Source organism: Harpegnathos saltator, unplaced genomic scaffold, assembly GCF_003227715.2.
Source record: "Harpegnathos saltator strain DR-91 unplaced genomic scaffold, Hsal_v8.6 scaffold696, whole genome shotgun sequence".
NCBI classification, from domain to species: Eukaryota; Metazoa; Arthropoda; class Insecta; order Hymenoptera; family Formicidae; genus Harpegnathos; species Harpegnathos saltator.
The window spans coordinates 154,456-180,483 of record NW_020230533.1 but is presented as its reverse complement, the minus strand read 5'-3'; the positions used below and the strand labels follow the sequence as shown (position 1 = coordinate 180,483).

General features: G+C 49.3%; 2 protein-coding genes across 4 annotated transcripts; one reads left to right on the top strand and one right to left on the bottom strand.

The window, feature by feature from the left end:
- The first annotated feature begins 6,332 nt into the window (after window positions 1–6,332).
- On the top strand, window positions 6,333–13,537 carry LOC105187745 (solute carrier organic anion transporter family member 1A5). The gene is made up of 10 exons (XM_025305454.1): window positions 6,333–6,564; window positions 7,007–7,289; window positions 7,412–7,621; window positions 7,726–7,984; window positions 8,129–8,270; window positions 9,487–9,775; window positions 10,096–10,285; window positions 10,468–10,726; window positions 10,849–11,281; window positions 11,664–13,537. The coding sequence occupies exons 2-10, from the start codon at window positions 7,031–7,033 to the stop codon at window positions 12,641–12,643; spliced, it is 3,021 nt and encodes a 1,006-aa protein (XP_025161239.1). The 5' UTR covers window positions 6,333–6,564; window positions 7,007–7,030; the 3' UTR covers window positions 12,644–13,537.
- A 72-nt stretch (window positions 13,538–13,609) lies between these two features.
- On the bottom strand, window positions 13,610–24,046 carry Oatp58Dc (Organic anion transporting polypeptide 58Dc). Of its 3 annotated transcripts, none has more exons than XM_025305441.1 (8): window positions 23,861–24,046; window positions 18,657–19,477; window positions 17,605–17,714; window positions 16,622–17,064; window positions 15,873–16,548; window positions 15,109–15,490; window positions 14,726–14,827; window positions 13,610–14,602 (listed from the first exon to the last, which is right to left on the bottom strand). In XM_025305441.1, exons 2-8 carry the CDS (start codon window positions 18,988–18,990, stop codon window positions 14,481–14,483), a joined length of 2,169 nt encoding a protein of 722 aa, XP_025161226.1. In that variant the 5' UTR covers window positions 18,991–19,477; window positions 23,861–24,046; the 3' UTR covers window positions 13,610–14,480. The 3 variants fall into 3 exon arrangements, with proteins under 3 accessions (XP_025161226.1, XP_025161227.1, XP_011147030.1); XM_025305442.1 differs by having other exon boundaries at window positions 23,899–24,046; XM_011148728.3 differs by lacking the exon at window positions 23,861–24,046 and adding an exon at window positions 19,954–20,359.
- Window positions 24,047–26,028: the final 1,982 nt, after the last annotated feature.

The window sequence follows — 26,028 nt, the reverse complement described above, 5'->3', positions numbered from 1 at the left end:
TTAAGGTCGAATTATATTGCTACGGCGTTCCGCAACTTGCGCGCATCCTCTTAGAGCAGCGGCCGTAATTAGTAGTAATCCTATCGGAAAATACTTAGATACACAATTGCAAACGCCGAAATTCAATTGTGCGCCGAGCGAGAGGTAGATCGCGAATTTTGTTAGTCCTAAGACGAGATCTCTCCTCACAGTTCGCCAATGTTGCGCAATTCTCTCTGGTCGGATAAATAATCGGACGAAGCGTCGGACAATTTTCAGATAAGTGAGCACATGTACATTTTTTGTGTTTTAACTTGGTCGGAAATATATAAAATGTAAGATAAGAGTCCGGGATAGATGATGGGCATAGGGGATGGATAGTGAATTGCTATAATTTTATTAATATATGTTAGGCATCAGCGCTGATCGGTCAGTTGTGAATTGGATGTACCACGAATAGGTGTGTCTCTTCCTAATGCACAGAAACACTATTATTGTAAGAGTAAATAAATGTTTTATGTTTCTATTAACCTCCGGAATGTGCTTCACACGTCGGAAAAATACCTCGCGAACACGGTTTATTCAGAGTTCGATTGATTTTGCAACATTAGACCTGAGCTTAGACGACTAAAAAATCATCGTATTTGCGTATCTCTTTATTACTTAATCTCAAAATTCGTCACTGAGACTACGTTTCACGCATCTTTATGCGAACTCTCCAAACGGGATAGATGGTTCATTCCTTTTTTAGGATTAGATGGGCAGTTTACTCAGCGAGAAATAGCGAGCAATGGACATCGGATCGACGTTTCTTCTAGGTACTTTAGACCTAGATAAAAGACGTCAATCTGATATCTATTCGACTATCATTTTTCCCTGGGTACCTAACATTAAAAACTTCAATACACTTTAAACAGCTTCTTGTTTAAAGATGCTTTTAAAGAATAGATTTTTTTCTCTCTCTAATCAACAATGTTTTCCCATACGGCCTTTTTCTATGTTGCCACTTTCCAATGTTATCCTTGATTTCTATCAGAAACTTGTGGAAATGTTTTATTTTATTAATAATTGATAAAAGGATTAATAAAAAGGCTAATAATTAATAAAAGGATGTAAAATACTAAAAAATAAATAAAGAAAAACAAATTTCTACATTATTATAGGCGTGCCCAATTATCTCTTCATATACGACCATTTAACCCCGACACACCTGACCATCTATCCCTCGCAAGAATATTTTTCATATTTCGTTATTATCGGCGTCCCATGAATTTTCTTTTCCACAAAAATTCTTCTGCAATTATTGTCTTAAATATTGTCCTATATTGAGTGTGTTAATATGTTGTTGATCATTTAACGCAACAATACAATATGTGTTGTTTCCAATTGAGAAAACCATGCCCCCCCGATTCCGGACTTACTTTACATTTTCCCTCTTTTAATTCGCTCAAAAATACATGAAATGCACAGATTATCGAAGAGACACGGGACACAGGAGCACCAACACGTGAAAGCCGCCGTCTAACGCGCAACTCGCAGCAATTCATTCATTTCACTCGCTCGTGACAGTCGCGGCGATCCCTCCGCCCTTGCCGGAATCATTTCAACACGGACGAGTCATTCCACTTGGGGCCTGCCACTTATCCGACCGCAAGGAATAGCATGACAATCACTGTTGCCGAACGGGTCGCGCGGGGCTCGAGGTCAGCGAAGAGGAGACAAACCCCACGCGGCGGACAGTTCATGCGAAAGCCAGCGGGGCTTTTTAATCGACGTCACCCTGGACATACATACGTCCGTCCGGTCCGGTCCAGATTAATTTCATCATGAATGTTAGCCCAACACTCGAGATCCAACCGCGAGCAAACACCCTCCACGCACTCTATTAACAGTTTAAAGCGTATTACAGTCGCGTCGTCGGGCCGCGGCTCGCACGCACGATCAACACCGGTGAGCCACGGCCCGCACTTGGGGATGATGGCTTTACCCCGTCAAAGAAAATTCATACGAAAATGTTTGCGCAGCACAGTTGATCCGTTTGATCGTTTGCAGCCGAGTTGACCGTGCCGCTGCGAAATTTCCGCGAGTTTCATCTTCGCCGAAGCGAGAGGCACGTGCGCCGATTGTCACGAGCCGACGAGCAGAGATCACTCGAACCCGGCGAAACGTCTCTCATCGAAGGCCTCACCGATATAATTTTCCACTTGTGTGTATCATGAAGTGGCGATGAATAGTTTAGGCGCTATTTCGACGCTATTTCGGTGAGATCGCGCGGAGCGCAGCAATGAAGAATCGATATCCGAATGCGACACTCTGCGCGCGAGTGTCGCTTCTGTTGCATCAATCCGACGGAAACAACGACGTCGGCTTAATCGAAGCGTTTGGAGAAAAACGGCACGTTACTAGCTCGCGCAGTCGACCGTGGTAGCCAATTAGGCGTGTCTCGAGGGTGGGAGCCTCGCGCGCGCTAGTAGAACAAACCAGAACCGCGGCAGACGGAGGGGCGAGACCGGGTAACGGGGATAGATAGAGGCATCGAAAGACAAGGAGAAAAATACGAGGCGGAATCCCTCCTTCTTCCTTCCTCGCTTTTTTCGGTGGAAACAAAACTGTTGTATCTACTAATAAAGGCGGAGTCTTGTTTTTAAAAGCGCGCACTTCGCTATCTCTCTCTCTCTCTCTCTCTCTCTCTCTCTCTCTCTTCCTCACCCCCCTCCGTCTGTCCCTCTTTCTCTCTATCTCCCTCTTTCTCTCTTTCTTCTTCTTCGTCCTGCGTTAAAATAGGAGGGATTAGTTCCTATGGTAGCGCGGGGGCTTAAGCATTGATGAGGTTTTTAAATGGGTTCTCCTTTGACGATGGTAAGAGAACGCGAAAGGCGAGTAGGGGTGGCTACGACAACGAGAGCACAAGGGGAGGAGGGGGAGGGGGAAGAGGACGGGCGGGCGATATTTACCGGGAGATTAAAAAATCGAGGGAAAAATTAAGTGTTACGGGGGCACGCCCCCGTCTTGGACTTAATTCTACGTAATCCTCCGCTAAGATCGCCCCCCTCCCCCGCTTTTGTGCTCTCGCTCGTCACTCCACCGCATAATTCCGCTTTCGGGTAAGGTCGATCGAGATTTTCATCTCTCCGCCTCGCGCAAGAATAGGATTTTTTGTCGCTCGCTAATCGTCCAGGATTACATCTTGTTCGGCAAAGCGAAAGGATTTCTCGAAGGAGCTCGCAAGTATACCATCTGAATGTTGAGAGCGAAACGAGACCGGACCCCGAAGCGAGAGACCGCGGAGGGAGTCTCGCTTTGTGTCCGTTTACGCGCTCCCGACTGATAAGAGAGTAAAGATCGAATGTCCCCCCCTCCCCCGGCGGAAACTGAGCGAAATGAAATTTCGCCCGACCGTAGAGTACAGGTTGTACCGCATGAAAGGACTTTTTCCCAGCCGGTCGCGCTCAAATAATAATGAAGCTTAATTACATGAGGCCAAGTCGATATGTTGGCGATACAAATATTTAGAGGGCGGGCGCACGGTGGTCGTGAAACGATGTTATTAGTAAATTAACTGACATCAAAGAAAATGCGAGCGCTGGTCACTTACTCTGCTAATGGAGAGCCTGCATCCTTCTGCGTGCGACAGTTATACAGAGACACACACCTTTATTACATATATATATATATATATATATATACATATATATAATTTTATAATATGTCTGACTATATACTTTCTATAGTTGCAATTTACCAGCACTACTCGCTTCGCGTGACATTTGACAGAAAGATTATAAATGTTCCGTAGACGTTTCAATAGAAACTCGGATGGCTAATAACCAAATAAGCCATCTATCGAGCAGCGTTATAATATTTCGTTGGACTGTTGAATCAATAGAAATCAACTATAGGGATGCTGGTCACAATCCGCCAACACATTGGTCCTGCTCATCTTCAACCACACCGCTCAATTACACCGAGCGGTCGCGCTCGTTTCCCGAAACCGCGGCGTGGTCGTGGTCGTTGACGAACGGACGTTTTGACGATCATCACTACGAGTCCAAATCCCATAGGTTGTCGACGTTTAAGGGGATGACGGCAGGGGGCTTTCCCTGACGGGGAAGCCGGAGGATCCGCGCTACCCTTCGGTCCGTCTTACATCGCAGAGAGATCGGCTGCTCTCCACCGGGTGTCCGTTGCGCAGGGTCTCAAGGGAGATTTTTCTTTTTTTCTCGTTCCTCGGCCTCGCCGGACTAAATTTCGCGCGTTAAGCCCTCGGTGTAATCCCGCCCTTAATATTCAAAAACGTGATCGCCCTGCCAAGCGCGCCGAGGAACTGGTCCATGGCTGGTCCAACGGAGATGCCACCTCGACGGGGGGAGCTTTTCATATGCTAATTGGCATTCGTCATTTTCTTATGGCGCCGACTTAAGTGTGCTTAAGGCTGCTAACTCCTTCCTTGGCGTTAGAGCTGGCTAGGCCTCGCCGGCGTCCTCGTAATTGGACCTCTCGCGACTCGAACCGCGCTCACATGCCAGTGAATACGAAATTCGTCATTCGCAAACGCTTTCGGGAACTCCAATCGGGAGCGCAATGAACCAATCGAGTTATGAGAGATGAGATTTACGCGTATCGGCGGTCTCTCTCGTATAATAATTCGTGTAACACACACGCATATACACATACACATACAGAGACATATAGATATATAGGGTGTCCGGGATCTTTTGGAGACGAAGAATTGTGAAGATCAATCGGATGAAAGTGAGAAGAAAAGTCAAGTGCCATTTTGCAAAAATCGCTATAGTTATTAATGATTGAAAACGACTACATCTAGAGACTCTTTTAATTGATAACTTGAAAATTTGCGCATTTATTTGCAAAAGACTTTTTGTTCAGAATTACCTAAACTATAATTATGTGACAGCTGTTGCGTTTACAATAGATATGAGTATATTGAACATTGAACCCTAAATCTTGAACCTGATAGATTAAGTCATTCTGAGTGAAAAAGTTCTTTGTCATTTTGCAAATTTTCAAGTTATCAATTAAAAGAGAAAGATGCGATCATTTTCAATAATTAATAACTTAACTGTTGCGATTTTTGCGAGATAGTACTTAACTTTTCTTCTCGGTTTGATTTGATTAACCTTTACAATTTTTCGTTTTTCCAAAAGATCCCGAACACCCTGTATAACATATGTAATACATATGTCTACCGCTTAAGGGGACTGGAGGGTCAGCTTGCTGAAAAATCGTGCTTGTTTTTGATAATATTTTGTGACGAACTGAATAAATGTGCAAGAATGAAAGGTTTTAGGTATAGTTATACAACATATGAAGAGTAGAAAAATTTTGTTTATTAACAAATATTCGTATAAATATATGATATATATAGCTGAAATATACTGTCCTTTTTTTTTAATTTATCGTTTTTGCAGTAATATCTCGGCTCTCGGTGAGGAGGCTTAACATTATCCGGTGAACCACTAGGAAAAAAAATCGACCAAAATTAACAAAATGGCAGCTGTTATTAGGAAAAAATTTAAATTTTTCAGTTCTTTTACAGTAAGAAAATTAATGTCTTGAGATGACATATTTTGACGGAGTTGTCTATGGTTCACCCGAGAGCCACATAAACAAATATTATTGCTTTAAAATCTCAAATCGATACGAAGCTCGGTTTCGGAGAAATCACTGCAAACAGTTGAACAATAAAATTTCGAGAAAAGCGCGTTTAAAATTTAAGCGGACGTACATTTATATGAGTATTTGTTTAAAAACAAAATTTTTCTATTCTTCACATGTTATATAAATATATGTAAAATTTTTATTCTTGCACATCTATTTACTTCGTCACAAAATCATTCGTCAAAAGCAAGCACGATTTTTCAGTAATCTGCCCCTCCAGTCCTCTTAATAAACTTAAAAACGTACACGTGATGCAAATATTATAAAATTCCTCATCGATTAGATCGCAAGTTCTTAAGTGTCATAAGTGACTAAAGATGAGCGTTCTTTACTGATAGACTTTCTATTCTTTTTAGCACGATGAGACCGTCGAGAAACACGCATGTACGAATGCATTGACCTCTCGCCGAGGCAAATTTCGGGCAAATGTTAAGGCAAAAATCAGTGGTAACCGACAGATGTTTTTAATCCGAATAGCAGCGGTTGAGATAAAAGGCGTTCCCGATTATCTCCCTTCCGCTCTCGCGCACATTGAATCAGCGCACACCTTCGTGCGATGTATGCGCCGGTGTAATGTTATTCCCATCTCTCTCACATTACACTCTAACTTTATCGAGAGATATCTCGGCGGCATATCTGTATGAAGATAACACGGGTATTCGTCGTCGAACTTGTGCCGCGCCTGTGCGCTCGTATTCTACGCTCGCGTTCCTCTTGCGCAACGAAAGAGGGTTCAACGGAGACATTCCCAGAGGAAGGTGCCGGCCAGAGAGTGAACTCTTTTTCACGCGGGATGTTGAGGCCGCGCGAGTGCGCAGTGGGAAGAGTAAGGCACTGACGCGACGAGACACGACGGATGCGATTTTCGTCACAAAGTGAGCCAGGACGGAGCGAGTCTGAGTAAACGTAAGTACGTGCCCGATGCAACGTGTGCGTGAACAAGGTGCTTTCCACCTTGTAGTCTTATTCGTCCGTTAAATAACGTTCACTCACCATTGTACTCCTCTCATCGTCTCGTTTGAAAAATGTATCGCTCGCTATCGGAGACACCTATGACGCCTCCGCGAATCTGAGGAAGCAGTGACTCATAATGACACATAAGCTGACCCACATCAGAGACACGTGTCGTGAATTCGCGTCTGTCCTCGCGGTGTCATCGAATGTCGCGTATGACAGCTCGAGATTTGTCTCTGTGGAAAAAGATCCCCCAAAGGACTGAGTGAAAAGTCGAAAAAAAAAAAAGATACACGCGAGGTTACGATCGCGATGAAAAGTCGCGTGATCGCGGCGGTACGGAAGAACGATAACAACGCTGTGTGATAACGAAATGTATTTCGTTTCGATGAAGGGCCGTATCGCGCTTCGGGGAGAAATGACGATCCGTCTCCAGGAGGTGGTGAGGTCGGATGTGGAAGGCGGCTTGTCGGGACCAGCGAATCCGATACCAAACCAGTCGATCGATTGCGGCTGCGGACAGATGCAGTGCCCGAAACTGGCGAAATTCGCCACGCGGAAGCTCTTCGTGGGATTAATATGCTGGGTCGGAGTGGTGCAAGCCGCGGCCCACGCCTATTTCTATGTGACAGGCTCCACGATAGCCAGGAGGTTTCAGATCAATCCTTATCTAATGGGTGCGTATCACAAAGTGTTTCGCAGTCGCGCGCCGGCAATCGCGAGAGACAACGGTCACTTGAGATGATGCTCGAAACGAAAGACGGAGAAAAGCATCGCCTAAGGAACTTCTCTCCCGCAGACTGGATCCTCGTCACGGCGGACTTGACGCCGTTTCTCCTCGGACTGATCGTAGCGTACTGGGCCGACAGGATGCACCGAACTTCGTGGATCGGCGCTTTGACTCTGCTGGAAAGCGTCGCGTATTTTGTTCTGATAATACCCCATTTGGCGCATCGTGTTCGCGTGGGCGAAGAAGCGCCAAACGCCACTCACATGTCATTATACGCAGGTCAGTCGTCCGAAACACAAAAGCCCAGTCGGCGTTGCGTCGATTACCTGACGCGAGAGCGGATAGAATTCTTCTTCGCACCAACGAGGCATCTTGAATTTCAGACGACAGTCCGGAGCTGTGTGCTTCCGGAATATCCAAGATCATCGTGAAGGAGGACGAGACCTGTTACTTCACCATGATCGTCCTCATTGTAGTATTGGTCATAAGCGGGGCGGCGAATATCGCGTACTACGCCCTGGGCATCTCCTATCTGGACGACAATACGAAGAAGAAGCACGTGAGCTCATTCATCGGCGTGATCATCGCCGTGCGCATCATCGGCGTCCTCCTCGGCTATCTCTTGGGCTGGGGTTGTCTTCGGTGAGTGTTTCGGCGGAACTTACAGCGACCGTCACGCGACACTTCCCTAGCGATTAAATACGTGTAAGAAAGAAGAGGAGAAGAACGAACGAACGTGTGTAAAAATGTACACATAATTATTTCTTAACGTATCAACTCGCCCAGGATAGATGCGGAAAATCTCAACGTCGTGCGGTCATATCGGGATCACATCGGAGCGTGGTGGCTCGGCTTCCCGATTCTCTCGATATTGTTGGTGGTGCCCGGCCTGTTGCTCGCATGGTTCCCCAGAAGACTACCTTCAGAGGTACAACTCGGTCAACTTATCAGCCGGTATCGTATAAGGCGACATCCTTTAATCCTTTGACGCTCGACTTTGTTATAAGTGTTTTAAGAATAAAATTTGAGCCTTTTTGAACTGAGACTGTAAATAGTGATAACCGAAAAAAATAGAGAATTTTATACCTACGAAAAACTACCTTTCCAATGTAAAGTAATGTAAAGTAAAATGTAAAGTAATAGTCTACTTCTGAGCGAATAAATTTGTATTTTTTTTTTTTGTAAATATAACGGTAAAAATGATGAACATGGACACGTTCAGAGATGGTTATCCAGATGGAAAAACCGTGTAACAATTACACGGAAAATCAGCATCAATCGTTTACTTCTGAACAAACGAGTACATGAAGTTTCCGCTTTTCGTTCGTTGGTTTCGTTAGTTTGGTTTTTTCATCGTTCGTTTTTTGTTTATTGGCGAATATGACTTGGATCCTAAAAGCATATACGAAATGAGCAACCTGTACAGAGAAAAATGAAGGGTAATCTATATGATATAACTCTGATAGTCAGCTTGACATTTTTCAGAAACTTTACTATATTTGTGAATGAAGTTTATCATTCAGAGCGTCAAGCTTACTATTTCAGAAGAATATCTTATAGATCATCACCATTTAGATAGTCATTCGTCCCTTCATTTTTCGCCGCATAAAAAGCACTGTAGATCACCAGGTTTCACGAAAATAAGTTGATTTTTTTATTTTCGTGTCCACCATATTGGTTTCGCCATTTTGAATTTCTGTATTCTTTTAATTTCACATTTTGCATCTGAGCAAGCTCCCAAATGTATAAAATTATAACAGACACCAATCTATTCATTTATAGTGCATTTTTTAGATGTCAGTAACAATGCTAACTGTGCCTACTTGGAATTTGACAAAACATGTTATCATTAAAACTGAGCTAAAAACAGACTAAACCGAATCCACATACAATCTATATAGCATTTTTTAGAAGAAGAGTTCACCTTTACAGTGCAGGTGCAAAGAAAACGAAAATATCTGCTTTCTTCACTAAGTTATGGATTCTTAAATACGTTTCTACGTCAACTATAGTCACCAGTAGGCGTTAAAGGGTTAAACATTAAGCTTCGTTATGTTATCGTTATGTCACACTTACTGTACCATTTTTGTTTCTTTCCTCAAGAATTGAATTTAATTACAACTAACGACGTACTTCAACGCTAGGTTGTCGAGCAAGCAGCCGCCGCGCTGCTCGACCGGTCCGCTGTGTACAACCGAGCACCTCATCGAGCGACCTATCAGGCCGGTAGTCCTGATTTTTGGCCGTCGCTCGCGAGGCTGATCACCAACAGGATTTACATGTGCAACGTGCTGGCGACGGTACTCTGCGCCACTGCGCTGCTAAGTTTCATGACGAGCGAGGACATCTTCTTGGAGTCGAGATTCCACATAGCCAGGCCGACGGGGATGCTCCTTGGGTTTAGCGACCCTCTGCAGTCCAGGCTGGTTATCAGTAAGAGCAGGGGCCACATACCACCCGATAAGGCCGTATAGATAAAAGAAAGGAAATTAACGATTATTTTTACGGGGCGGTATGAAAAAATAGATATTGTGTCACCCCATAAATAACGCGGATTTGTCGACGATTAGCGCGAATCGCGATAGTCCTCTTGCGACCTTTGCGGTAAGGAGAGAAACAGCAAAACGTGATAAATCAAAGTGTGAAGTGTTAACGATCGTTTGAAGTGCACGAACGCAGTCTCAGTGAGATTCAATTTCTGTTTCGCTTCCCTCAACACTCACACAATGTAACACTCACACATCTGATTGCAGATACCTCGAAACCCGTCCTGATTGGCCTGATCGTAATTATCAGCGGCTTAGTGTTAGCCAAGGCAAAGCCGCGCGCGAGATTTATCGTTGGCTACGGTTTCGTCATGGTGCTTCTCACCATAATAATTATGATCCTGCTGATCTTCGTCACCTGCGAAAAGCCGCCTATCGTCGGGATGGACCAAGGCTCGTAAGTTCGCTGGGAGCTAACATTCGTTGATACATGTAACAACAAAATAACAACAACGAAATGATACAAAATGATAACACGTGTCCGTAGTCGCGCAGCAAACATTCGACAGTGGAATCGTACGATCGACTTACCACTTATCAGCTAACCGAATTACACAGTCTATTGGATCTTCTGTGCAGGGACGGGCTGTTGAAATATTGCAACAAGAATTGCCGATGTTCGAGAGACGCCGAATTCCGACCGGTATGCGAAAGCCTGGGGACGTACACGTACTATAATCCTTGCTACGCCGGCTGCACCACGATCATTTACGTCGACAACGTAAAGATCTACAGCGGCTGCAGCTGCGTGAAATATATGACAGGGTGGGATAATGACCAAGCGAAAGATGGGCCATGCGACTCGTCGAGATGTCAGGCCGGTTGGATGCTTTTCCAGGTGAGGTGACACTGTCTCGTCTCTTTATGTCGTATTACAGAAGCATCATTATTCCACCAAATCCCGCCGCAGCCGGAAGATCATAAATTGCCATAGGAAAGATGCTCTCTCTTCCTTTTCAGTTTGGAACTTGCGTGGCGTACGCGCTAGTCGCTTCTACGTTGGTCGGGGATCTACTGATCAATATGAGGTCCGTCTACAAACAAGACAAGGCAATCAGCATTGGTTTCTGGATGGCGTGCGCCGCGATCTTCGTCAACGTCCCCGGCAAGATTCTCTATGAGATCGTGTCGTACCAGGCGTGTCAGTATTGGGGCCAGCGGAGGATAATTTGCCATCTGCACGACGGCGAAAACCTCGGGAGCTACCTGTGCTACCTGACGATACTGTTTCTGTCACTATGTCTCGTCCTCCGAGCTCTTGTCTGGCTTTTCTCTAAGAATTTGCAGCTCTACGGGGATGTCGAAAGTGAGGCCAAGAAAGGTGTCGAGATACAAGAACTGGTGGAGCAAGCGAAGCCACCACTCGAGGAAGCAGAGGTACCGATCAACGATAGTAAGTATCCCATTTCGTTCAGAAATAAGCAAAATTGCGCGTGTGTTTAATCGAAATTGGAAGATTGCCATGTTGACTAATGAGTGCTCCAACACAATTGACATCTTCAACGTGTGTGTCGCCTAACTACTCTCAGGAACTCAGACTATGTGTAGGTTACTTCTTGTTCGAAATTTTGATTTTCTACAATTTTCTACAATTCCTCACATTTTTTCTTGATGTGGCGAAACAAATACACCGATTTTGTTCTTGCAAATCCAATGGGACAAATCTTAATAATAAAATTTTAATAACGGTATCTTTATTTAATAACAATAACAATAATAATAATAATAATAATAATAATAATAATCATGATGATGATAATAATAATAATAATAAGATGTAGATGATACGACGGCACAAGTGGAGGCGATCGTCGAGCCGGAGTCGATATCGTCACCGGAGACAACGTTGCCGGAGGAGAAGCCGTCGCCCGAGGAAGAACACAGCCAGAAGAACGCACCTGTAAAGTTCGGCGATCGTCGAGCGACGAATTCGAATAATCCGGCAAAGAGCAATTCGCAAGGAACGATCCAAAATCTCGACTCCGAGGACGAGCTGTACAGTTCGAGCGACGAGAGCAAGAAAGGATCGAGCCCCCGAGTGGCATACACGCCGCTGGAGCTCGACTCCGACATCGAGAGCGACCTTAGCAGCACAGGACCTAGGTCGAGAAAGCGCGTCCCCAGCAAGGACTACGACCAGACGTCGTACAACGTCCCCGAGGAGGACAGCGCCTCGTCGTCCAAGAACTCGTCTATAAAGCGCCGCTTCCCCAATCCCGATCACTACGAGGATCCGCGTAGGACCAAGAACGCCAAGTTCCGAAATCAGAATGGCTACCAGGACGGCTCGTGCAAGACGAGCAGCTTCGAGTTCTCGGCGAAGGGTCAAGAGAGTGACGTGCTCAATCAAGGGGACTTCAACGAAGTTGGCATACCGATAATGGATCCGTTTCCGGACGGTAAGGGCGACCTCGTCCCCGCCAACACGGACGCGCACTCGAAGGACGTGAAGTCGCTGATCGATCAATACGAGCAGAACGCCAGTCAAGAGGCCATAGACGAGGATCAATTGTCGGCCAAGTCGGCGGAGGTTACGAGGACTCGGCCGGAGAACAAGATCGTGTCCGGCATTCCTCTGGTGGCCATGGTCCCTGCCAGGCAGTCGTCCCGACTACCATCCCCCTCGGGCTCCGGCAGCTTGCCGGATGCCCCGGACAAGGCTGCCGATCATCCTCGCGCGGATACGAAACGCATGACGTCGAGCCCGAAGAGCGCCGCCAAGGGAGATAAACCCTCGTACTGCACCGATCTCTGAAATTGTGGTCGCGGCAAACTGCGCATGACAAGTGACTGCTCGCGCTCACGTGAATATTTATGGAGCGGGACGGGGGGGAGGGAGGGAGGGAGGGAGGGAGGGGATTAGAGCGGCCCCAATAGTGGAAAATCAGGCGCTCAGGTGATGAATTTACAGCTACGGGAGATAAGAGATTCTGACGAGTCTCGAACAGTCATCGTCGTCTTCGGCATCGTCGTCGCCGGCTTTCGTTCCTCGAGAGATAAGAGATGTATGACGGGCTGCATGCGGCGGGTGTCTCTTCAAGTTATCTCTGCTGGCCGTGAGTACTTCGAAAGCGACGCTCTCATCGATCGGTAATCCTTCTGGTTTGTCCACGGCGAGCTGAAGAACGAGCAAATGAACGCTTTGTTTAGTGAAAGAGAGAGGGACGCGTCTTCGCAAGCGCACACGTATTCAATTTTTCTTAATAATTGCTGCGTAAATAACACGTGCGTGATTTTGCACGGCCGAGGGTATACGGGATGTTTCCGGGGGTAGGGGTTGATTTTCTGAACGGCTGAACGTGGGGCTTCCTCGACGGAAAGGTTGGCGCCCGCGGTGGCGATACGCTATTTTCGCATCGATCACAAAGTGTCTCGATCTTAAGTGCAGTTGTCGCTCTAGTTGGCGCGTGAATCCTGATTTACAGGTGATATATATCCATCTTACTACGCTACAACCATCTCGAAGACTTGTTGTTACACACTGGAAATAAAATATCCGCCGAGCTCCGCAGCCATCGTGCGTGACACGAAGCATGCGCGCAATGACATTCTTTGTAACGATTGTCCTTTTGATAATTTATTACACGATTAAAATCCATATCTCGTATAATTTTGTGGACTACTCTCTCTCTCTCTCTCTCTCTCTCTCTCTCTCTCTCTCTCTCTCTCTCTCTCTCTCTCTCTCTCTCTCTCTATCTCTCTCTATCTCTCTCTCTCTCTCTCTCTCTCTCTACCCTCTCTGCGGCAACGGTGACAACCTCTTTACTCGAAAGTAAGCCGACCGCGCTCGACACGAGTCCTGCATATAGATTAAAATTCCATTCCGACGCTCCGGGAAAGGATTCTTTCGAGCGGAGCTCGCAACTCGTTGTCTAAACAACCGATATATACATCATACGTGTAATTGTTATTATGTATGTGTGTGTGTGTGTGTGTGTATGTGTGCACGCGTGCGAGAGTAGATAAATTATAGTTACTTACTATTTATATACTGATTCCACAAGTGTAATCATTGTATGTACAATTATTTGACTTTATAGATGATTTGCGCTAAGACAACGTGCATCATTGCTCTCATCATTAACAGTCTGTAAGCGGCGCGCACGGAGCGCGTACACCTCCGATACACCTCGTATGAGCCATCGGCACAATCGGCGCAATTAAGACCGGCCTTCGTTCTTTGGCGCTCGCTCGCGCTCGAATCCAAAGTAAAGCAAAATATACGTTCCAGCCGCAAACCGCAGGCGCTAATTCGGCAGCCGTCGCGCGGCTGTCGCGATCGAAGCGCGATGGGTCATAATTAGGCCGGGATCGACGAGACCTGGGAAAGGGGTCTCGCGTTGCTCTCGTCTTCGAGTACCGCGGATGATCTACCAATCGATCGACTCTGTCTAGATTACTTAAAATATATCTAAGGGGATGCTTAAGGTACTTGTAAAGTCTTTATTTGTCGGTTCTCGCTCATCGCGGCGTCCTTCGCGGTTGCTCCTTCTTCGCCCTCCCTCCTCGTGATCCCCTCGTGAGGCTCCCTTTCGCGCGACGCACGCCCCGTAGGGGCGCGAGTGAGCTTACTCGAAGTCGATAATTATTCCTTAGAGCGTCTCGCCGGGCTCCTCGGCTATGTCCTCCAGCTCGATCTCCTCGTCGAAGATCTTCACGTCCTTCACGTAATACCAGACACCCACGTCGAATAACGTGCCGATCGTTACGAAACCTGAAACGACAAGGACGGCTGGTGTGAGCGAGACAATTGGAAAACTCGCTCCTCCCGTTTCCGCTCGTTTTCTTCTCGCTTCTTCTCGCTTCATCCATCGGTCTCAGTACAATAGACACTTACTGGCTGCGGTGAAGTTCAGCAGGTACCTCAGGGTCTCGCCGTTGTACAGCCAGCAATTGCCCGTGCCCGAGCACGTTTTGCCCCACACGAGGCAGGTCTTGTCTGCGACAGATAAAATATATTTAATCAGTCTCCAAACAGAGAGAGAGAGAGAGAGAAAGCAACAGCGCGAGATTAATCGTACACGCGTATTCGATAACGATCCCGATCGACCGGTCGTTATGGTATACGCAAGTGGATAAAGATGCAGAGAACGAGAACACTGAGCGATTTGTTCTTACTATTTGCTGATAATGTGCGCGTCAAGCAACCCCCTCCCCCAGCCGCGCTGTCGATCGTCATTGATCGCATGTGTGTACAAATGAAGCGCTCTTATCGCTAACCTAATATGAATCCAAACAGTATAGGCGACGGTATGAAGGCGAAGAGGCTCATGATCGTCAAGCCGAAGCCCATGGCGACCGTCTTGTCCTTCTCGTCGACGCACCGCACGGAAACCAGAAAATTCGACGCTCTCCCGGTCGCCCCGCTAAACTTCAGCAGACACACCACCGTGAGGAAGATGTAGAACTTGTGCATACAGTCGACCGGGCACGAGCCCGGAATAGCCGTTCCCAGAGCTTCGACGAGGGGCTCGGTAGTGTCCAGCGGCGACTCCGTGGAGAACGGGAAGGTGATGTTGGCGTACGAGTGCGTGAGAGAGCGGGACAGCTTCGGCTTCACGCAGCTGCAGTTCGTGTAAACCTTGCTGCCGTTGCTGAAAAGCTGAGGGGAAAAGTCCAATTCAGGGATTCAGGATTGACGTGACGACACACTCGCGTGGACTTGACTTGGCGAAGCATGACGCGTACGCGAAATGCGAAAACCAAACATGAATCGTAATTAACCGCGACTACTCGAGCGGCGACAGATATGAGAATCGAATGTGGGAGAGATTTCGTCCCGCCTCCCACTTTCGACTTTACTTACGGCAAAGTTAACGTCGGCAAGTCGGTCGTTACTTTACTCTTCGCTTCGAGAATCATCTGCCGCTCTCGACATCAGAAGTCAAGACGACCGCGGCGAGTGGTCGAGAGAATGTCGATGCAAAGAAGAGAGAGAGAGAGAGAGAGAGAGAGAGAGAGAGAGAGAAACGAGAGTCGCGAACCTTCATGTTTCGGCAGCCGGCGTGACAAGCCGATATAAACGTCTGCCCGTGCTCGGAGCACACCGGGTTGTAGGTGACGTAGTCGCAGTTGCACTGCTCGTTGCAGGGCAGCTTGGTCTTCAGGGCGCCGCTCGGCTGGATGGCGATCTGGTTGTCGTTCGCCGAGCAGCCGAGGAAGGCGTAGGAGATCATCCCCATGATCGATATGATGCCGATCATGACGTTCCACGCCGCCAGGTACCTGGCCTTCGGCTTGTACTTGGAGATGATCAGACCGGACAGCAGGATCCCGAAGGCGCTGAACACCAGGCCGACCGTGCCGGTGATGAGCGACGAGACGGACGCCGACTGTTTGTATTGGGTCTCGATGTACTTGGGCATGAAGATCCAGTACGGCATGTAGCCCATGAAGTAGAACACCGTCGCCAGGTTGTTGCACATGAGGGTGGTGTTGGTGAGCAGCCGCTTGAATGTCCTCAGCATGTCCGAGATCGAGGCCGGTAGCTCCGATTCTTGCTCGCCCTTGATGCTCGCGGCGGATCGGTTGCGCTCCAAGGCGAGGACCTTGCGCGCGGCCGCCCTCGGCAGGGTCTTCGGGAAGAGGGCGATCACGCTCGCGAAGATGAACAGCAGAATGGCCAAGATGATCCAGCCGAGCCACCAAGCGCCCAGCCACCTGGAATCCCAGAGTCGCGTCGGTCATCGCGAAACGGTCATCTCGACGACGAGTCACCGCGAGTGCCACGTACCTCGGGTCCTGCGTCGTGATGGTGGGAGTTAGGGTCGGGCTGATGTAGAACTTCAAGGCGAACGAGGCCAGCCCGTAGCCAATCGCCGGCCCCAGCATCCTCAGGAAGTAGGAGAAACTGATTAACGCCGGCGTCTTCGACTTCTGTATGTTGTCGTCCATGTACGACACTCCGAGGGTGTAGTAAAGGGAGCCACCCACTCCGGACACTAACTGCGCTATGAAGAGCAGCACCTGAGGCGCAAAGTTCACGTCGTCGACCTCGCAGTCAGTGGTGCGGCTCTCCCTGGCCAGGCAGAGGAATTTCCGGTGCTTCTCGGAAATCACGCTCATGTTCCGCGTGCTCTGCGGCTTCGTCCCGTATTCCTTGGTAAGCGACAGGGCGTCCTCGCCGGGCCCGTAGAGGAAATGCGGCAGCATCGTTAGGCAGCAGAAGAGCACGACCTGGCCAAGATAGAGCGAGAGCGTTTACTCTACGGGAACGCGCTTCTCGCTTGCGCTTAAAAACGCGCGAGATCCCTTTCTCGCGCGACCTCCACAATTTCGTTCTTCCTATCTTTCGCGTTATTTATTATCTCAGAGCGCGTTGATATCGCGCTCCTTTTACAAGAGTAAGAGTACGCAGAGAGACGATCAGTCATCAGCTCGGTGCGAGCAGCGTGCGCTCCGCAAGCGCCTCTTTGCTATTCGAAGAATGGAGCGCTTAGCTAAGCATACGACGGCGAGAGAGTACGATGGTAAGAGAGGCATGAATGAGCGTAGCTACGGTTCCAACGCTTCCTAATTTAATTAAGAGCCGGCCAACCGGTGAGGTATGACGTCTCCCGACTCGCGTTCCTCGCGGGGCGTGTGCCGACAGCTGATTTCATTTCTTCCCGACGCGATTGGAAAGTGTGCCGCTAATGTAATGTTACGACACGTTACGACCGCGCTAATCGCTAATATCGTACGCGCCGATATCCGCGCTGGATGGGCGAAACTTACGGTGTAAATACCGAATGCGATCCATCGAGGCCTGTGACCCCTTCCTGCGTAATACGACAGAACGACGGACACGAAAAGCTGCGAGATGTCGTTTCCCACTGTGATGAGACCTGTGACGAGAAAAAGCGCGAGTAAAGCCGTATTAGACGGGCGTTATTAAGCTGGAAAATGGAGTCAGTTCCGTATCTCTACCAGAGATTTTACTTTGTCCCCTCGAACACAAATATCGGAACATTCAACGTTGTACATATAATTCTCGAAGTGTCGAGAACGTCTCGAGTTGGTATCTCGCTCGATATTAGGACACTTTTAAATTTTCCTCCGAGCGAAATTTCACTCGGATCGTCCAGTGAGTATTTTCACTCTTGCGAGTATATTTCTGTTCTGATCGATTGAAACTCGTTCTTCGTCCGCAGTCAGAACTCACTTTTGCGATTCCGGGTGAGACGGTGTCTCGTCTCGAGTGAAAATATATCGCCACGTTTTGGCAGCACAATACGTAGCGTAAATTTCTGAGGACCGTCTCGATCGTAATCTGATCTGGCGTAACGATCCGTGTCATCCGCACGTGTCGTCGCGCACACACACACACACACACACACACACGCGCAGGTGCGGACCGCCTTTGGGGGGTTCGAAATTTCGTCGTTTCACGCAGTTCGCGCTTCGACCCGAGCGCGACGTTCCAAGTCGCGGTGATTAATGGCCACTAATGGCATCGAGATACAGATGTAGGAAATTATTTCCTCTCTGCTGAACGAATCTCATTCAACACCTCCAATAGGTGAATTCACCGTTCGCGTTACCGTACCGCGCAGGAGGAAAAAGACCAGTTTCACGTGAACGTGGAACTCGCCGAAGGCTCGTTCCGCTCGAAGGGAACAACAGGACTTCTGACTTCGTCAGACTTTCACAGCTCACATAGAGCAGAAAAGTCCTGCTTCCTCCGAGCGAAAGGCATTCGGCTCGTCACGAGCTTGTCACGTCGATTCAACGAATCAGTATCGCCGTCTCCGTTCGATAGATCGACGCAACGCGTATCTCGCACTTACCCGTTGTCTTGGAGGGTATCTTGAATCTCTTCTCGATGGTGGTGATGGTGCCGTTGAAGTAGGCGTAACTGGCGGAGAATATGCAGCCGAGCACACCGTAGAGGAACACGTAGGCCTTCTTGTTGGCGAACCGCTGCAAGATCGGGCCCTTGAAGCACCATATGCCGCAGGAGGTGTCGTCGGTGATCGGCAGCTCCCTGAAGACATCCTCGACACCTCTGGTCGGCGTGGTAGGCGACGAGGGTGTAGCTGGCGGCGTCGTCGGCACCTGCAGCAGCTTCAGGTTCTCCGGCCCGTTCTTCTCGTGATTCGAGTTGCTCGAGTTGTTCTTCATCTTCGCCTCGAGCTAATAGTCGCGACTGCCCGCGACTAGCAAGCAGCACAAGCTGGCGGCTGCGACTTCGCGCGGACCTCTTCAGTGACCTCAATCGCGTATCGCACGAATACGATGTGACTTTGTCTTCCACGCGGCCCTTGGCATCGCTTTTCCGTTCCGATCGGCTTCAACCCCCGCGCTCACTCACGCGGAATCACGCGTTGCTGCTGTTGCTGTTGCTGTTGCTGTTGCTTCTCCTCCTCGTCTTTCCTTCTTCCTCTTATCCTTTCGCTTCTACTAGTAACGCGCCTCGTGTCGTCCCGTCACTTTGTCACGGTCACGTGTTCTCCATGTTTCGGCTCGGTCGCGGTTGGGCCAACACCTACGCCGGGAGATCAGGGGGTTGACTGCTGCAGCTCGTGCGCGCGACCCGCCGATTTATGCGCGGCTGGCTGACGCTCGGAGACGAGCAGGAGGACGATGACGAGCGCCAGCTCGTTCGAACCTTGAATCGAAGAGCCGAAGACGGTATATTTGCACAGCGGTCGCCGACTAGATGTCAATCAATATTATCGGACTACGGCTGTTTGGGAGAGACGATATTATCGGGGCGTAATGTTTGAACGGCTTTGCTGCAAAAGTGGCTAATCGGTCTGTGCTACCGAGCAAACAGAAAGCAACAGAGAAAGGAAAAACACTGGACTTTGTTTCGCGTAAGTGCCGAGCAAGCGCCGGGATATCCTTATCGATAAGTCCGATAAGTTGCAACAATTCGCGTGCGTCTCGCGCGTCTGTGCGCAGATGATGGTCGTTACATCGAGATCGACGGGGTGCGAGGGCGGGGGGGAGGGGGAGGGGGAGGGGGAGAGGGGGAAAGCTACGCGCGTCAAAATCGTTCAGCCTGCATGAGATCGGCGATCTCGAGATTGATAATGCGAGCAATTGTGCGACACGAGGAGCGGCCGGGCCAGCAGCACCTACCGTTGCAGCCTCGGGCGAACAAAGTTCGCCGATCGGATGGAACCGGGCTCGCGACCGGGCGGTGACACGATTCCTCGGTCGGCGGCTCGCAGGCGAGCGTGGCGAAGCAACGTGCAGCTCTCTCCCCGCGAAATATAGATTCGCGTCCGAAAAGCAGGGCTTTTCTTCCGCAACTGAGGTGCCGTAGCGCAACACACAGAGAGCGGCCCGTCTGCCCGGAGGAGCCTGCAGACGATCCCCACCTTCCGCCCCGAGGAACCGATCGTACGAGACAGATCCGCGATGGTGGGTCCCCTTACACATACCTACGGTGTGCCTCATCTACGCGGTCCGCCGCGTGTCGTTATCAAGCGGGTAAATTCTGTCTCCTGCGATCAACCTATTCCCCCACCCCGTCTGTTCTCTCTTTTTCTCTCTCTCTCTCTCTCTCTCTCTCTATCTATCTATCCGTCTCACTCTCTCCACGAGCACCCCTCTTTCCTTCGCCCTCCTAACCGATCACGATTCTTTCGTTCCTACCTCTCTCTGCGACCAGAGACTGGCCGTCCTCGTCGGGAGCGTCGTCAGCGCGACCGTCTCCGTCTCTGATAACCCGTACCTGCAACGAATGACGGCCCAGGGCTGGGGAGTAGGGGCTCTTTTACGGTTTTTGATTTCTAAGCGGAAAAGGAGAGGCAATTAACACCGGGGTAAGCGCCCGGTACAGCTCGCGAAATCAGCCGGTGGAGCCGGTGACGGGGACGAGACACCATCGTCTCCGTTCCCCCGTGACCGTAGTGTTTTATCGAGTCTGTTTGACTATCGCCAGATTCGCGCTAGCCATGACTATCTAAATCCTATCTGCACCCATTTCCGAGTAATTTACGATGCGCGAGGTACGCCTGTTATTTGATGGTGCAACCTACGAGATACCGCGTCGTTGCTGCGCCGATAAGTGGATATCTCTCTCTCTCTCTTTCTCTCTCTCTCTCTCTCTCTCTCTCTCTCTCTTTCTCCTTGAAAAATGATTACTTTATTCCCAAGTTACACCATCGGTTGCCACCGTCGCCTACGCGCAGCTACTCGCGCCGCGTCGCTGCTTCCTCCTCGCCCGTTGGAGAACGAAACGAGCCTTCGCGAATTCGCAAGTTCGATTAATTAATGGAAACGGGAGAAAATACACGCGCGTGTGTCCGTATTGTTCTCTATAATTTTTCCGCGAAAATTACAAATATCGCTGCTACTGCATAAATTTCCATGACCATCCGCGGCGGTTTGCGCCAACTACATAATCTAAGGAGATATTCACGATGATGATACGAAGGAATGTTACGAATAGCGCTAAAGAAAGAGATTCTCCCCGCATCAACGAATTCTTTTCTACGCGACGTTTCCGTCCGGGACGGGAATTTTACTTTCGCAAATTTCCACTTTCCTGGCCGCGTGCACAACGCCCGCAGCGTGTTATCTCGCGACGTAGAGCCGAGAATCACCGCGAGAGCGTCACCGCGAGGCGAGCGTGGACGAGAGATGAAGAGAACAACGGCGACGCGGAAGAAACGTTCTTCCGCGAAAGTGCCTGTTTCTCCACCCTCGCGGTTGCCGCGTTATTGGAGAAACGGGGCGCATCTAGCCCCCTACTCGGGACTGCTCGCGACGCACGGACTACGACGAGGTTTTGGCTTTCATGTCAGTACGGTGTTGTCTAAGCTCGTTTCTAGTCAACCTCCGGGAGCAGAAGCTCACATTGTGGACCCATTATGATTTAATAGAGCCGACGTGATGTACACACGCGCGCGCACACATAGCCGCTCGGCTAACTCTTCCGTCTATTCCCGCGCATTGCTAATGGCACACATCAAACAGCTATGTCGCTAATAGCTGACGGCTAATTGCCCGGAGTTTAATTTTTATATTCGCCGAATGGCCGGCGCGTTCGGAAGGCCGCTGCTGCCAAAGTTCCGCCAGCGGCGTCGCTCGTCTTTTCAGCCGAATCTCCGTTTTTCCGAAAAAGACAGGAAGAAGGCAGCAAGAACTATCTCGCGTCTTGAGCGAGAGCGAGAGAGGAAGACCGCAATTTGCGGAGACCTTGAATACAAGAATGTTTAGCGTCATTATTTTCCTCGCGTTGCAACGCCCTTGGCTCGCGTTTGTCGCGAGATAACGTCGCGCGATACGGCGGATTTGGAAAAAAGAGTCTGCGCTCTATTTTTATCTTTCTCTTTCTCTCTGTTTCCCTCTCTCTCTCTCTCTCTCTCTCTCTCTCTCTCTCTCTCTCTCTCCCACTCGTTCGTATTTTTGAAAATAATCTCGAATAAATAAATTGAGCTAGCTCGCTCTCCCGCGCTCACCTTCGCGCGCGAGCAAACGTAACGAACGATAGCGCGAGATGACGATTGATTCAACTGTTGTTATCACGACGGGCTTTAAAATCCACACATGTGATGATGCATGATTGTGTGCCTAAATGACTGTACAAACTTAAATTCTGAACGTCCGCGCGTGTATATGCGCGACTTACTCAACCTGCAAACATGACATGCGCGAAAGTGATTTCCTCAGTGTGTTACGGGATACAAAATCTAGAGAAAGAGAGAGAGAGAGAGAGAGAGAGAGAGAGAGAGGGGGAGAGAGAGAGAGAGAGAGAGAGAGGGAGGGAGAAAGGAAAACTCGTAGAAAGCCGATAATCGTTAAGAAATCAATAGTCTGATGTTCGTCGTGATTTGCAAGAAATTTCTTCCTACCGCTGTTTGCTCGCAAAGACCCGCCGAGACAAATGAAAATTTACGTCTGAGATAAGAGGGAATCATAAATATACACCGCGTGCACAAATTTCTCGGAATCTTCGATCCGCCGTTCGAGCGAAGATCCGCAAATAGTCGATATTAATTTGTCGCGAATTTGACATTCTTTTCGCCGCGGCGGGCTTATCTCTCTCTCTCTCTCTCTCTCTCTCGTGTCTCTCGCTTCGCCTCGTCGCTTCATCCGTCTCGCCGATTGCACGATTCGCGACTATGGGACGGATGTTCCGCTCCGAAATCTTCGGCCGTGGTGTCCGCGATTATCGCCCACGATAGCGGCGTTAACGCGGCGTATACTCCTCGTTCCCGCTTCCGAGCGGCGTAATTGTCGACGACACTGCGCGCACAAGCGCGAAATACCGTTCAAACGTAGGAAAAGTGTCGCCCGCGGAGCGCGTGACATTAGGTCCATTAAGTTCTTTGCACTTGCAGTCGTCAGATTTACAACGCCCAGACGCGCCGGTGACGTTGACCAGATTCTGAATCGGCGCGCGGGGTAGGGGGGGGGGGTGTGCGGGCGCCTTTCAGGCAGTTCACGAGGAAAAGGAGAAAAAATTCTTCGACAAAATCCGCCGTGATTTATAAACGCGCGCTCTCTGTATTTGCTCGATTTCTCTCGGCGAGATACGCGCGATCTGAAATCTGTATATCATTCCGAAGACCGTCCCGCCTTTTCGAATCAACGCGGTGGAGAGACGGTGGAGGAGCTTCTCCTCGCGCGGCTTCTAATGAATAAACACACGGCGAGCTATCAAAATATCAATTACGATCGATTATCTTATCATTCTGAATCCGTGTAACAAGTGTACATTCTGCAACTCGGCGGCTCGTTCGCGGCCGAGTCCAAGCCGAGCGGATGGAATTTTGTTTGGAAAGCATTTCGACGGAAATAGGTAATCTACTTATTAACAGTAACAATATTCCATTATACGCTGCTCCGAACGCACCGTTCGGAGCGGACGGCCGCAACTCCCGCCGAGATGTATTTCGAGTCGAGGAAAATAAGAGGGCGAAGGAGCTGAAGAGAAAAGGAGCGGAAAGGACACACGATGTTACCGACAACCGACGACCTCACATACGAGAGACTCTCGCAGAGAGACCGCTCCGATTCGCGCGTTACACACTACCTTATGCGTATAATCTATCGAATAATTCACTCGCTCACTCAACGGCGCGTCGGTCCTCGCGACGGATTGAAAATACGTTGTTGTTGCCTGCGCATTTTTTTCTCGATCCGCCGCGATTCGCGCTCGCTCGCGAGGCTCGGCTCTGAGCTCGACGAGTTGTCTCGTCGCAAGGAGAGAACGAGACTACTCCACCGGCGCGTGGACAAATTTCGTCGGACGTTCTAAACGGCACAGCCCACTTACGTTTGTAAATTACGCGGCATTTGTAGAACGGCCAGAAGGTATGCCGGACGAGCTGAATTAGAATCGTTATTATCACGGCGGAGCTAATAGCCAATCTTTCTTTTTCTCTTTCCCGCCCGCCCGCGCGGGCGTATTCCGTCCTCGCGATTAGTTCTTTATGCTCGGCGCGGCGATTTTTTAGCGAGCGAAGAAGGGAAGAAGAAAGAGAAGAGACGGCGTATTTAAACGACACGCATTCGCACGTCGGACGCGCGACGCACGTGCGCTGCCATTCAGAAGCAAGGTGGGCACCGCCGCCGAGCGGGACCGAGGCGCGGCGTGATATCGATAATAAAAGCGGCGCGATCCTTAAGTCCCGAAGTGGTGGAAGGTGAGTAAACCGATTGCTTCCGGTCGTCTACATCACACGCTTCTGTCCCTCTTTAGCGGCCAGTCTCGCTGCTAGTCTAGAGCGGACTGTACCTCGACTTAGAAGACGTTGATGAGGTCTATATGAAAGATGGGTCAGGGTCATGCACAATGCAACTGTGTACACACAACAGCAAAACTTCCTGATGCCGGCCGAGAGGCCGGGCGCAAGAACGACGAGCCGAGCGAGCGAGCTCTGTGCTTCTCTCCACAAATGTTATTATTATTATTAATAAGAACTTGTACTTATTACACAGTTAGTCGCCACCGTTAGTCCTCCAGTGGCCGCGTCGGCCATTCGAAGATTACTTTAATGCAAGCCGGGAATTTCCCTGATTGAAGTTAACATTCGTACACTCTGACGGAGGAGCGTGTTAGCCTGCTCCAGCTACACGATATACCTGTATTGTTTAAAACACTCGGAGGTGGTGTGTATAAAACTATCGCGTGTGCGGTATGAATTTTCATGTTGCAAAGTCGAGAAGATGCCCGTGCAAATTCTATTAATAGATCGTCGCAATGTATAAATTTGTGCTTCGATGCGAATGCATTCTATTCGCGATGCGGTAAGGTATATTATTCAATAAAAGTGTTCTCCGCGAATCAACGACGCCGATTCGCGGGGGAAAAAATGGCGGAATTTCGGACTCCGATGATATTAACATTTTCGTCGGAAAAAGACACATCTCTGCGCGCGTACACACACACACACAAACACACACACGCGCGCGCACATTTACGGTATCCGTGTAAAGTTCTACGTTCATCGTGTAAGAAGAATCGCGTCTCTTGCGAAAATTCTAACGCTCTAGTCGACCTTCGGTGTCGAATGATGCAAGGAAGGACCGATGGGAGATTCTTCGCGAATTTCAGGGCCACATATCGAGATCGGCAACGAGTCCTCGAGGAGGTGCGGACGTCGCTAAGCAGCCCGCGTCCTGATCCTGATTTTCCTTTATTCACGAACGAAGCCTTAAGACGGTACGCGCTTAATCGCAAGGCCGAAACGCATCCTCCAATGGTGTCCCGAAGGATGCGATCAATAGGGACGACCTGACGTCACGGGAACGTCGCGGAATTCATTACACAGGCCAAGCCGCCCGCTTTAGCTGGGTGGGCTTAAAAATTAAAAGGCTCTCAAACAAAAACTCCCTTTTTACTTCCAGCCTCGTGGGATGTAATCCCTCCTCGCCGGCTAGTGGTCCGTGCTCTGCCGACCGCCCCCTCCCCCGCCCACCTTCCTCTACAACCCCGAATTTCGACGGTCGCCTGAAAACAAGCCCCTAAGACTTTGCCACCACCTTCCACCTCGTCTCTTTCTTTCTCTCTCTCTCTCTCTCTCTCAGCGTTCATCCCTTCGCTCCGGAAGCCGAGGAAAGCGGCGGCGGGGTCGACTCGCCGATCCACGGTGTACTTTTTCGTACTTGCCGAGTAGCGAAACCCTTTCTTCCCGCGGCGCATTAAGCTCTGTTTGCGGGAGATTCGGCGAATGATACCGCGGAGGAGGGTGAATGCCC

Coding starts and splice junctions, on each gene's coding strand:
- LOC105187745 (XM_025305454.1), top strand. CDS start 7,031: ATGACGATCCGTCTCCAGGAGGTGGTGAGGTCGGATGTGGAAGGCGGC. Junction 7,622..7,725: donor TCACATGTCATTATACGCAG/GTCAGTCGTCCG, acceptor CTTGAATTTCAG/ACGACAGTCCGGAGCTGTGT. Junction 9,776..10,095: donor GCAGTCCAGGCTGGTTATCA/GTAAGAGCAGGG, acceptor ATCTGATTGCAG/ATACCTCGAAACCCGTCCTG.
- Oatp58Dc (XM_025305441.1), bottom strand. CDS start 18,990: ATGAAGAACAACTCGAGCAACTCGAATCACGAGAAGAACGGGCCGGAG. Junction 16,549..16,621: donor ATCACGACGCAGGACCCGAG/GTACGTGGCACT, acceptor CTGGGATTCCAG/GTGGCTGGGCGCTTGGTGGC. Junction 14,828..15,108: donor ACTGTTTGGATTCATATTAG/GTTAGCGATAAG, acceptor TATCTGTCGCAG/ACAAGACCTGCCTCGTGTGG.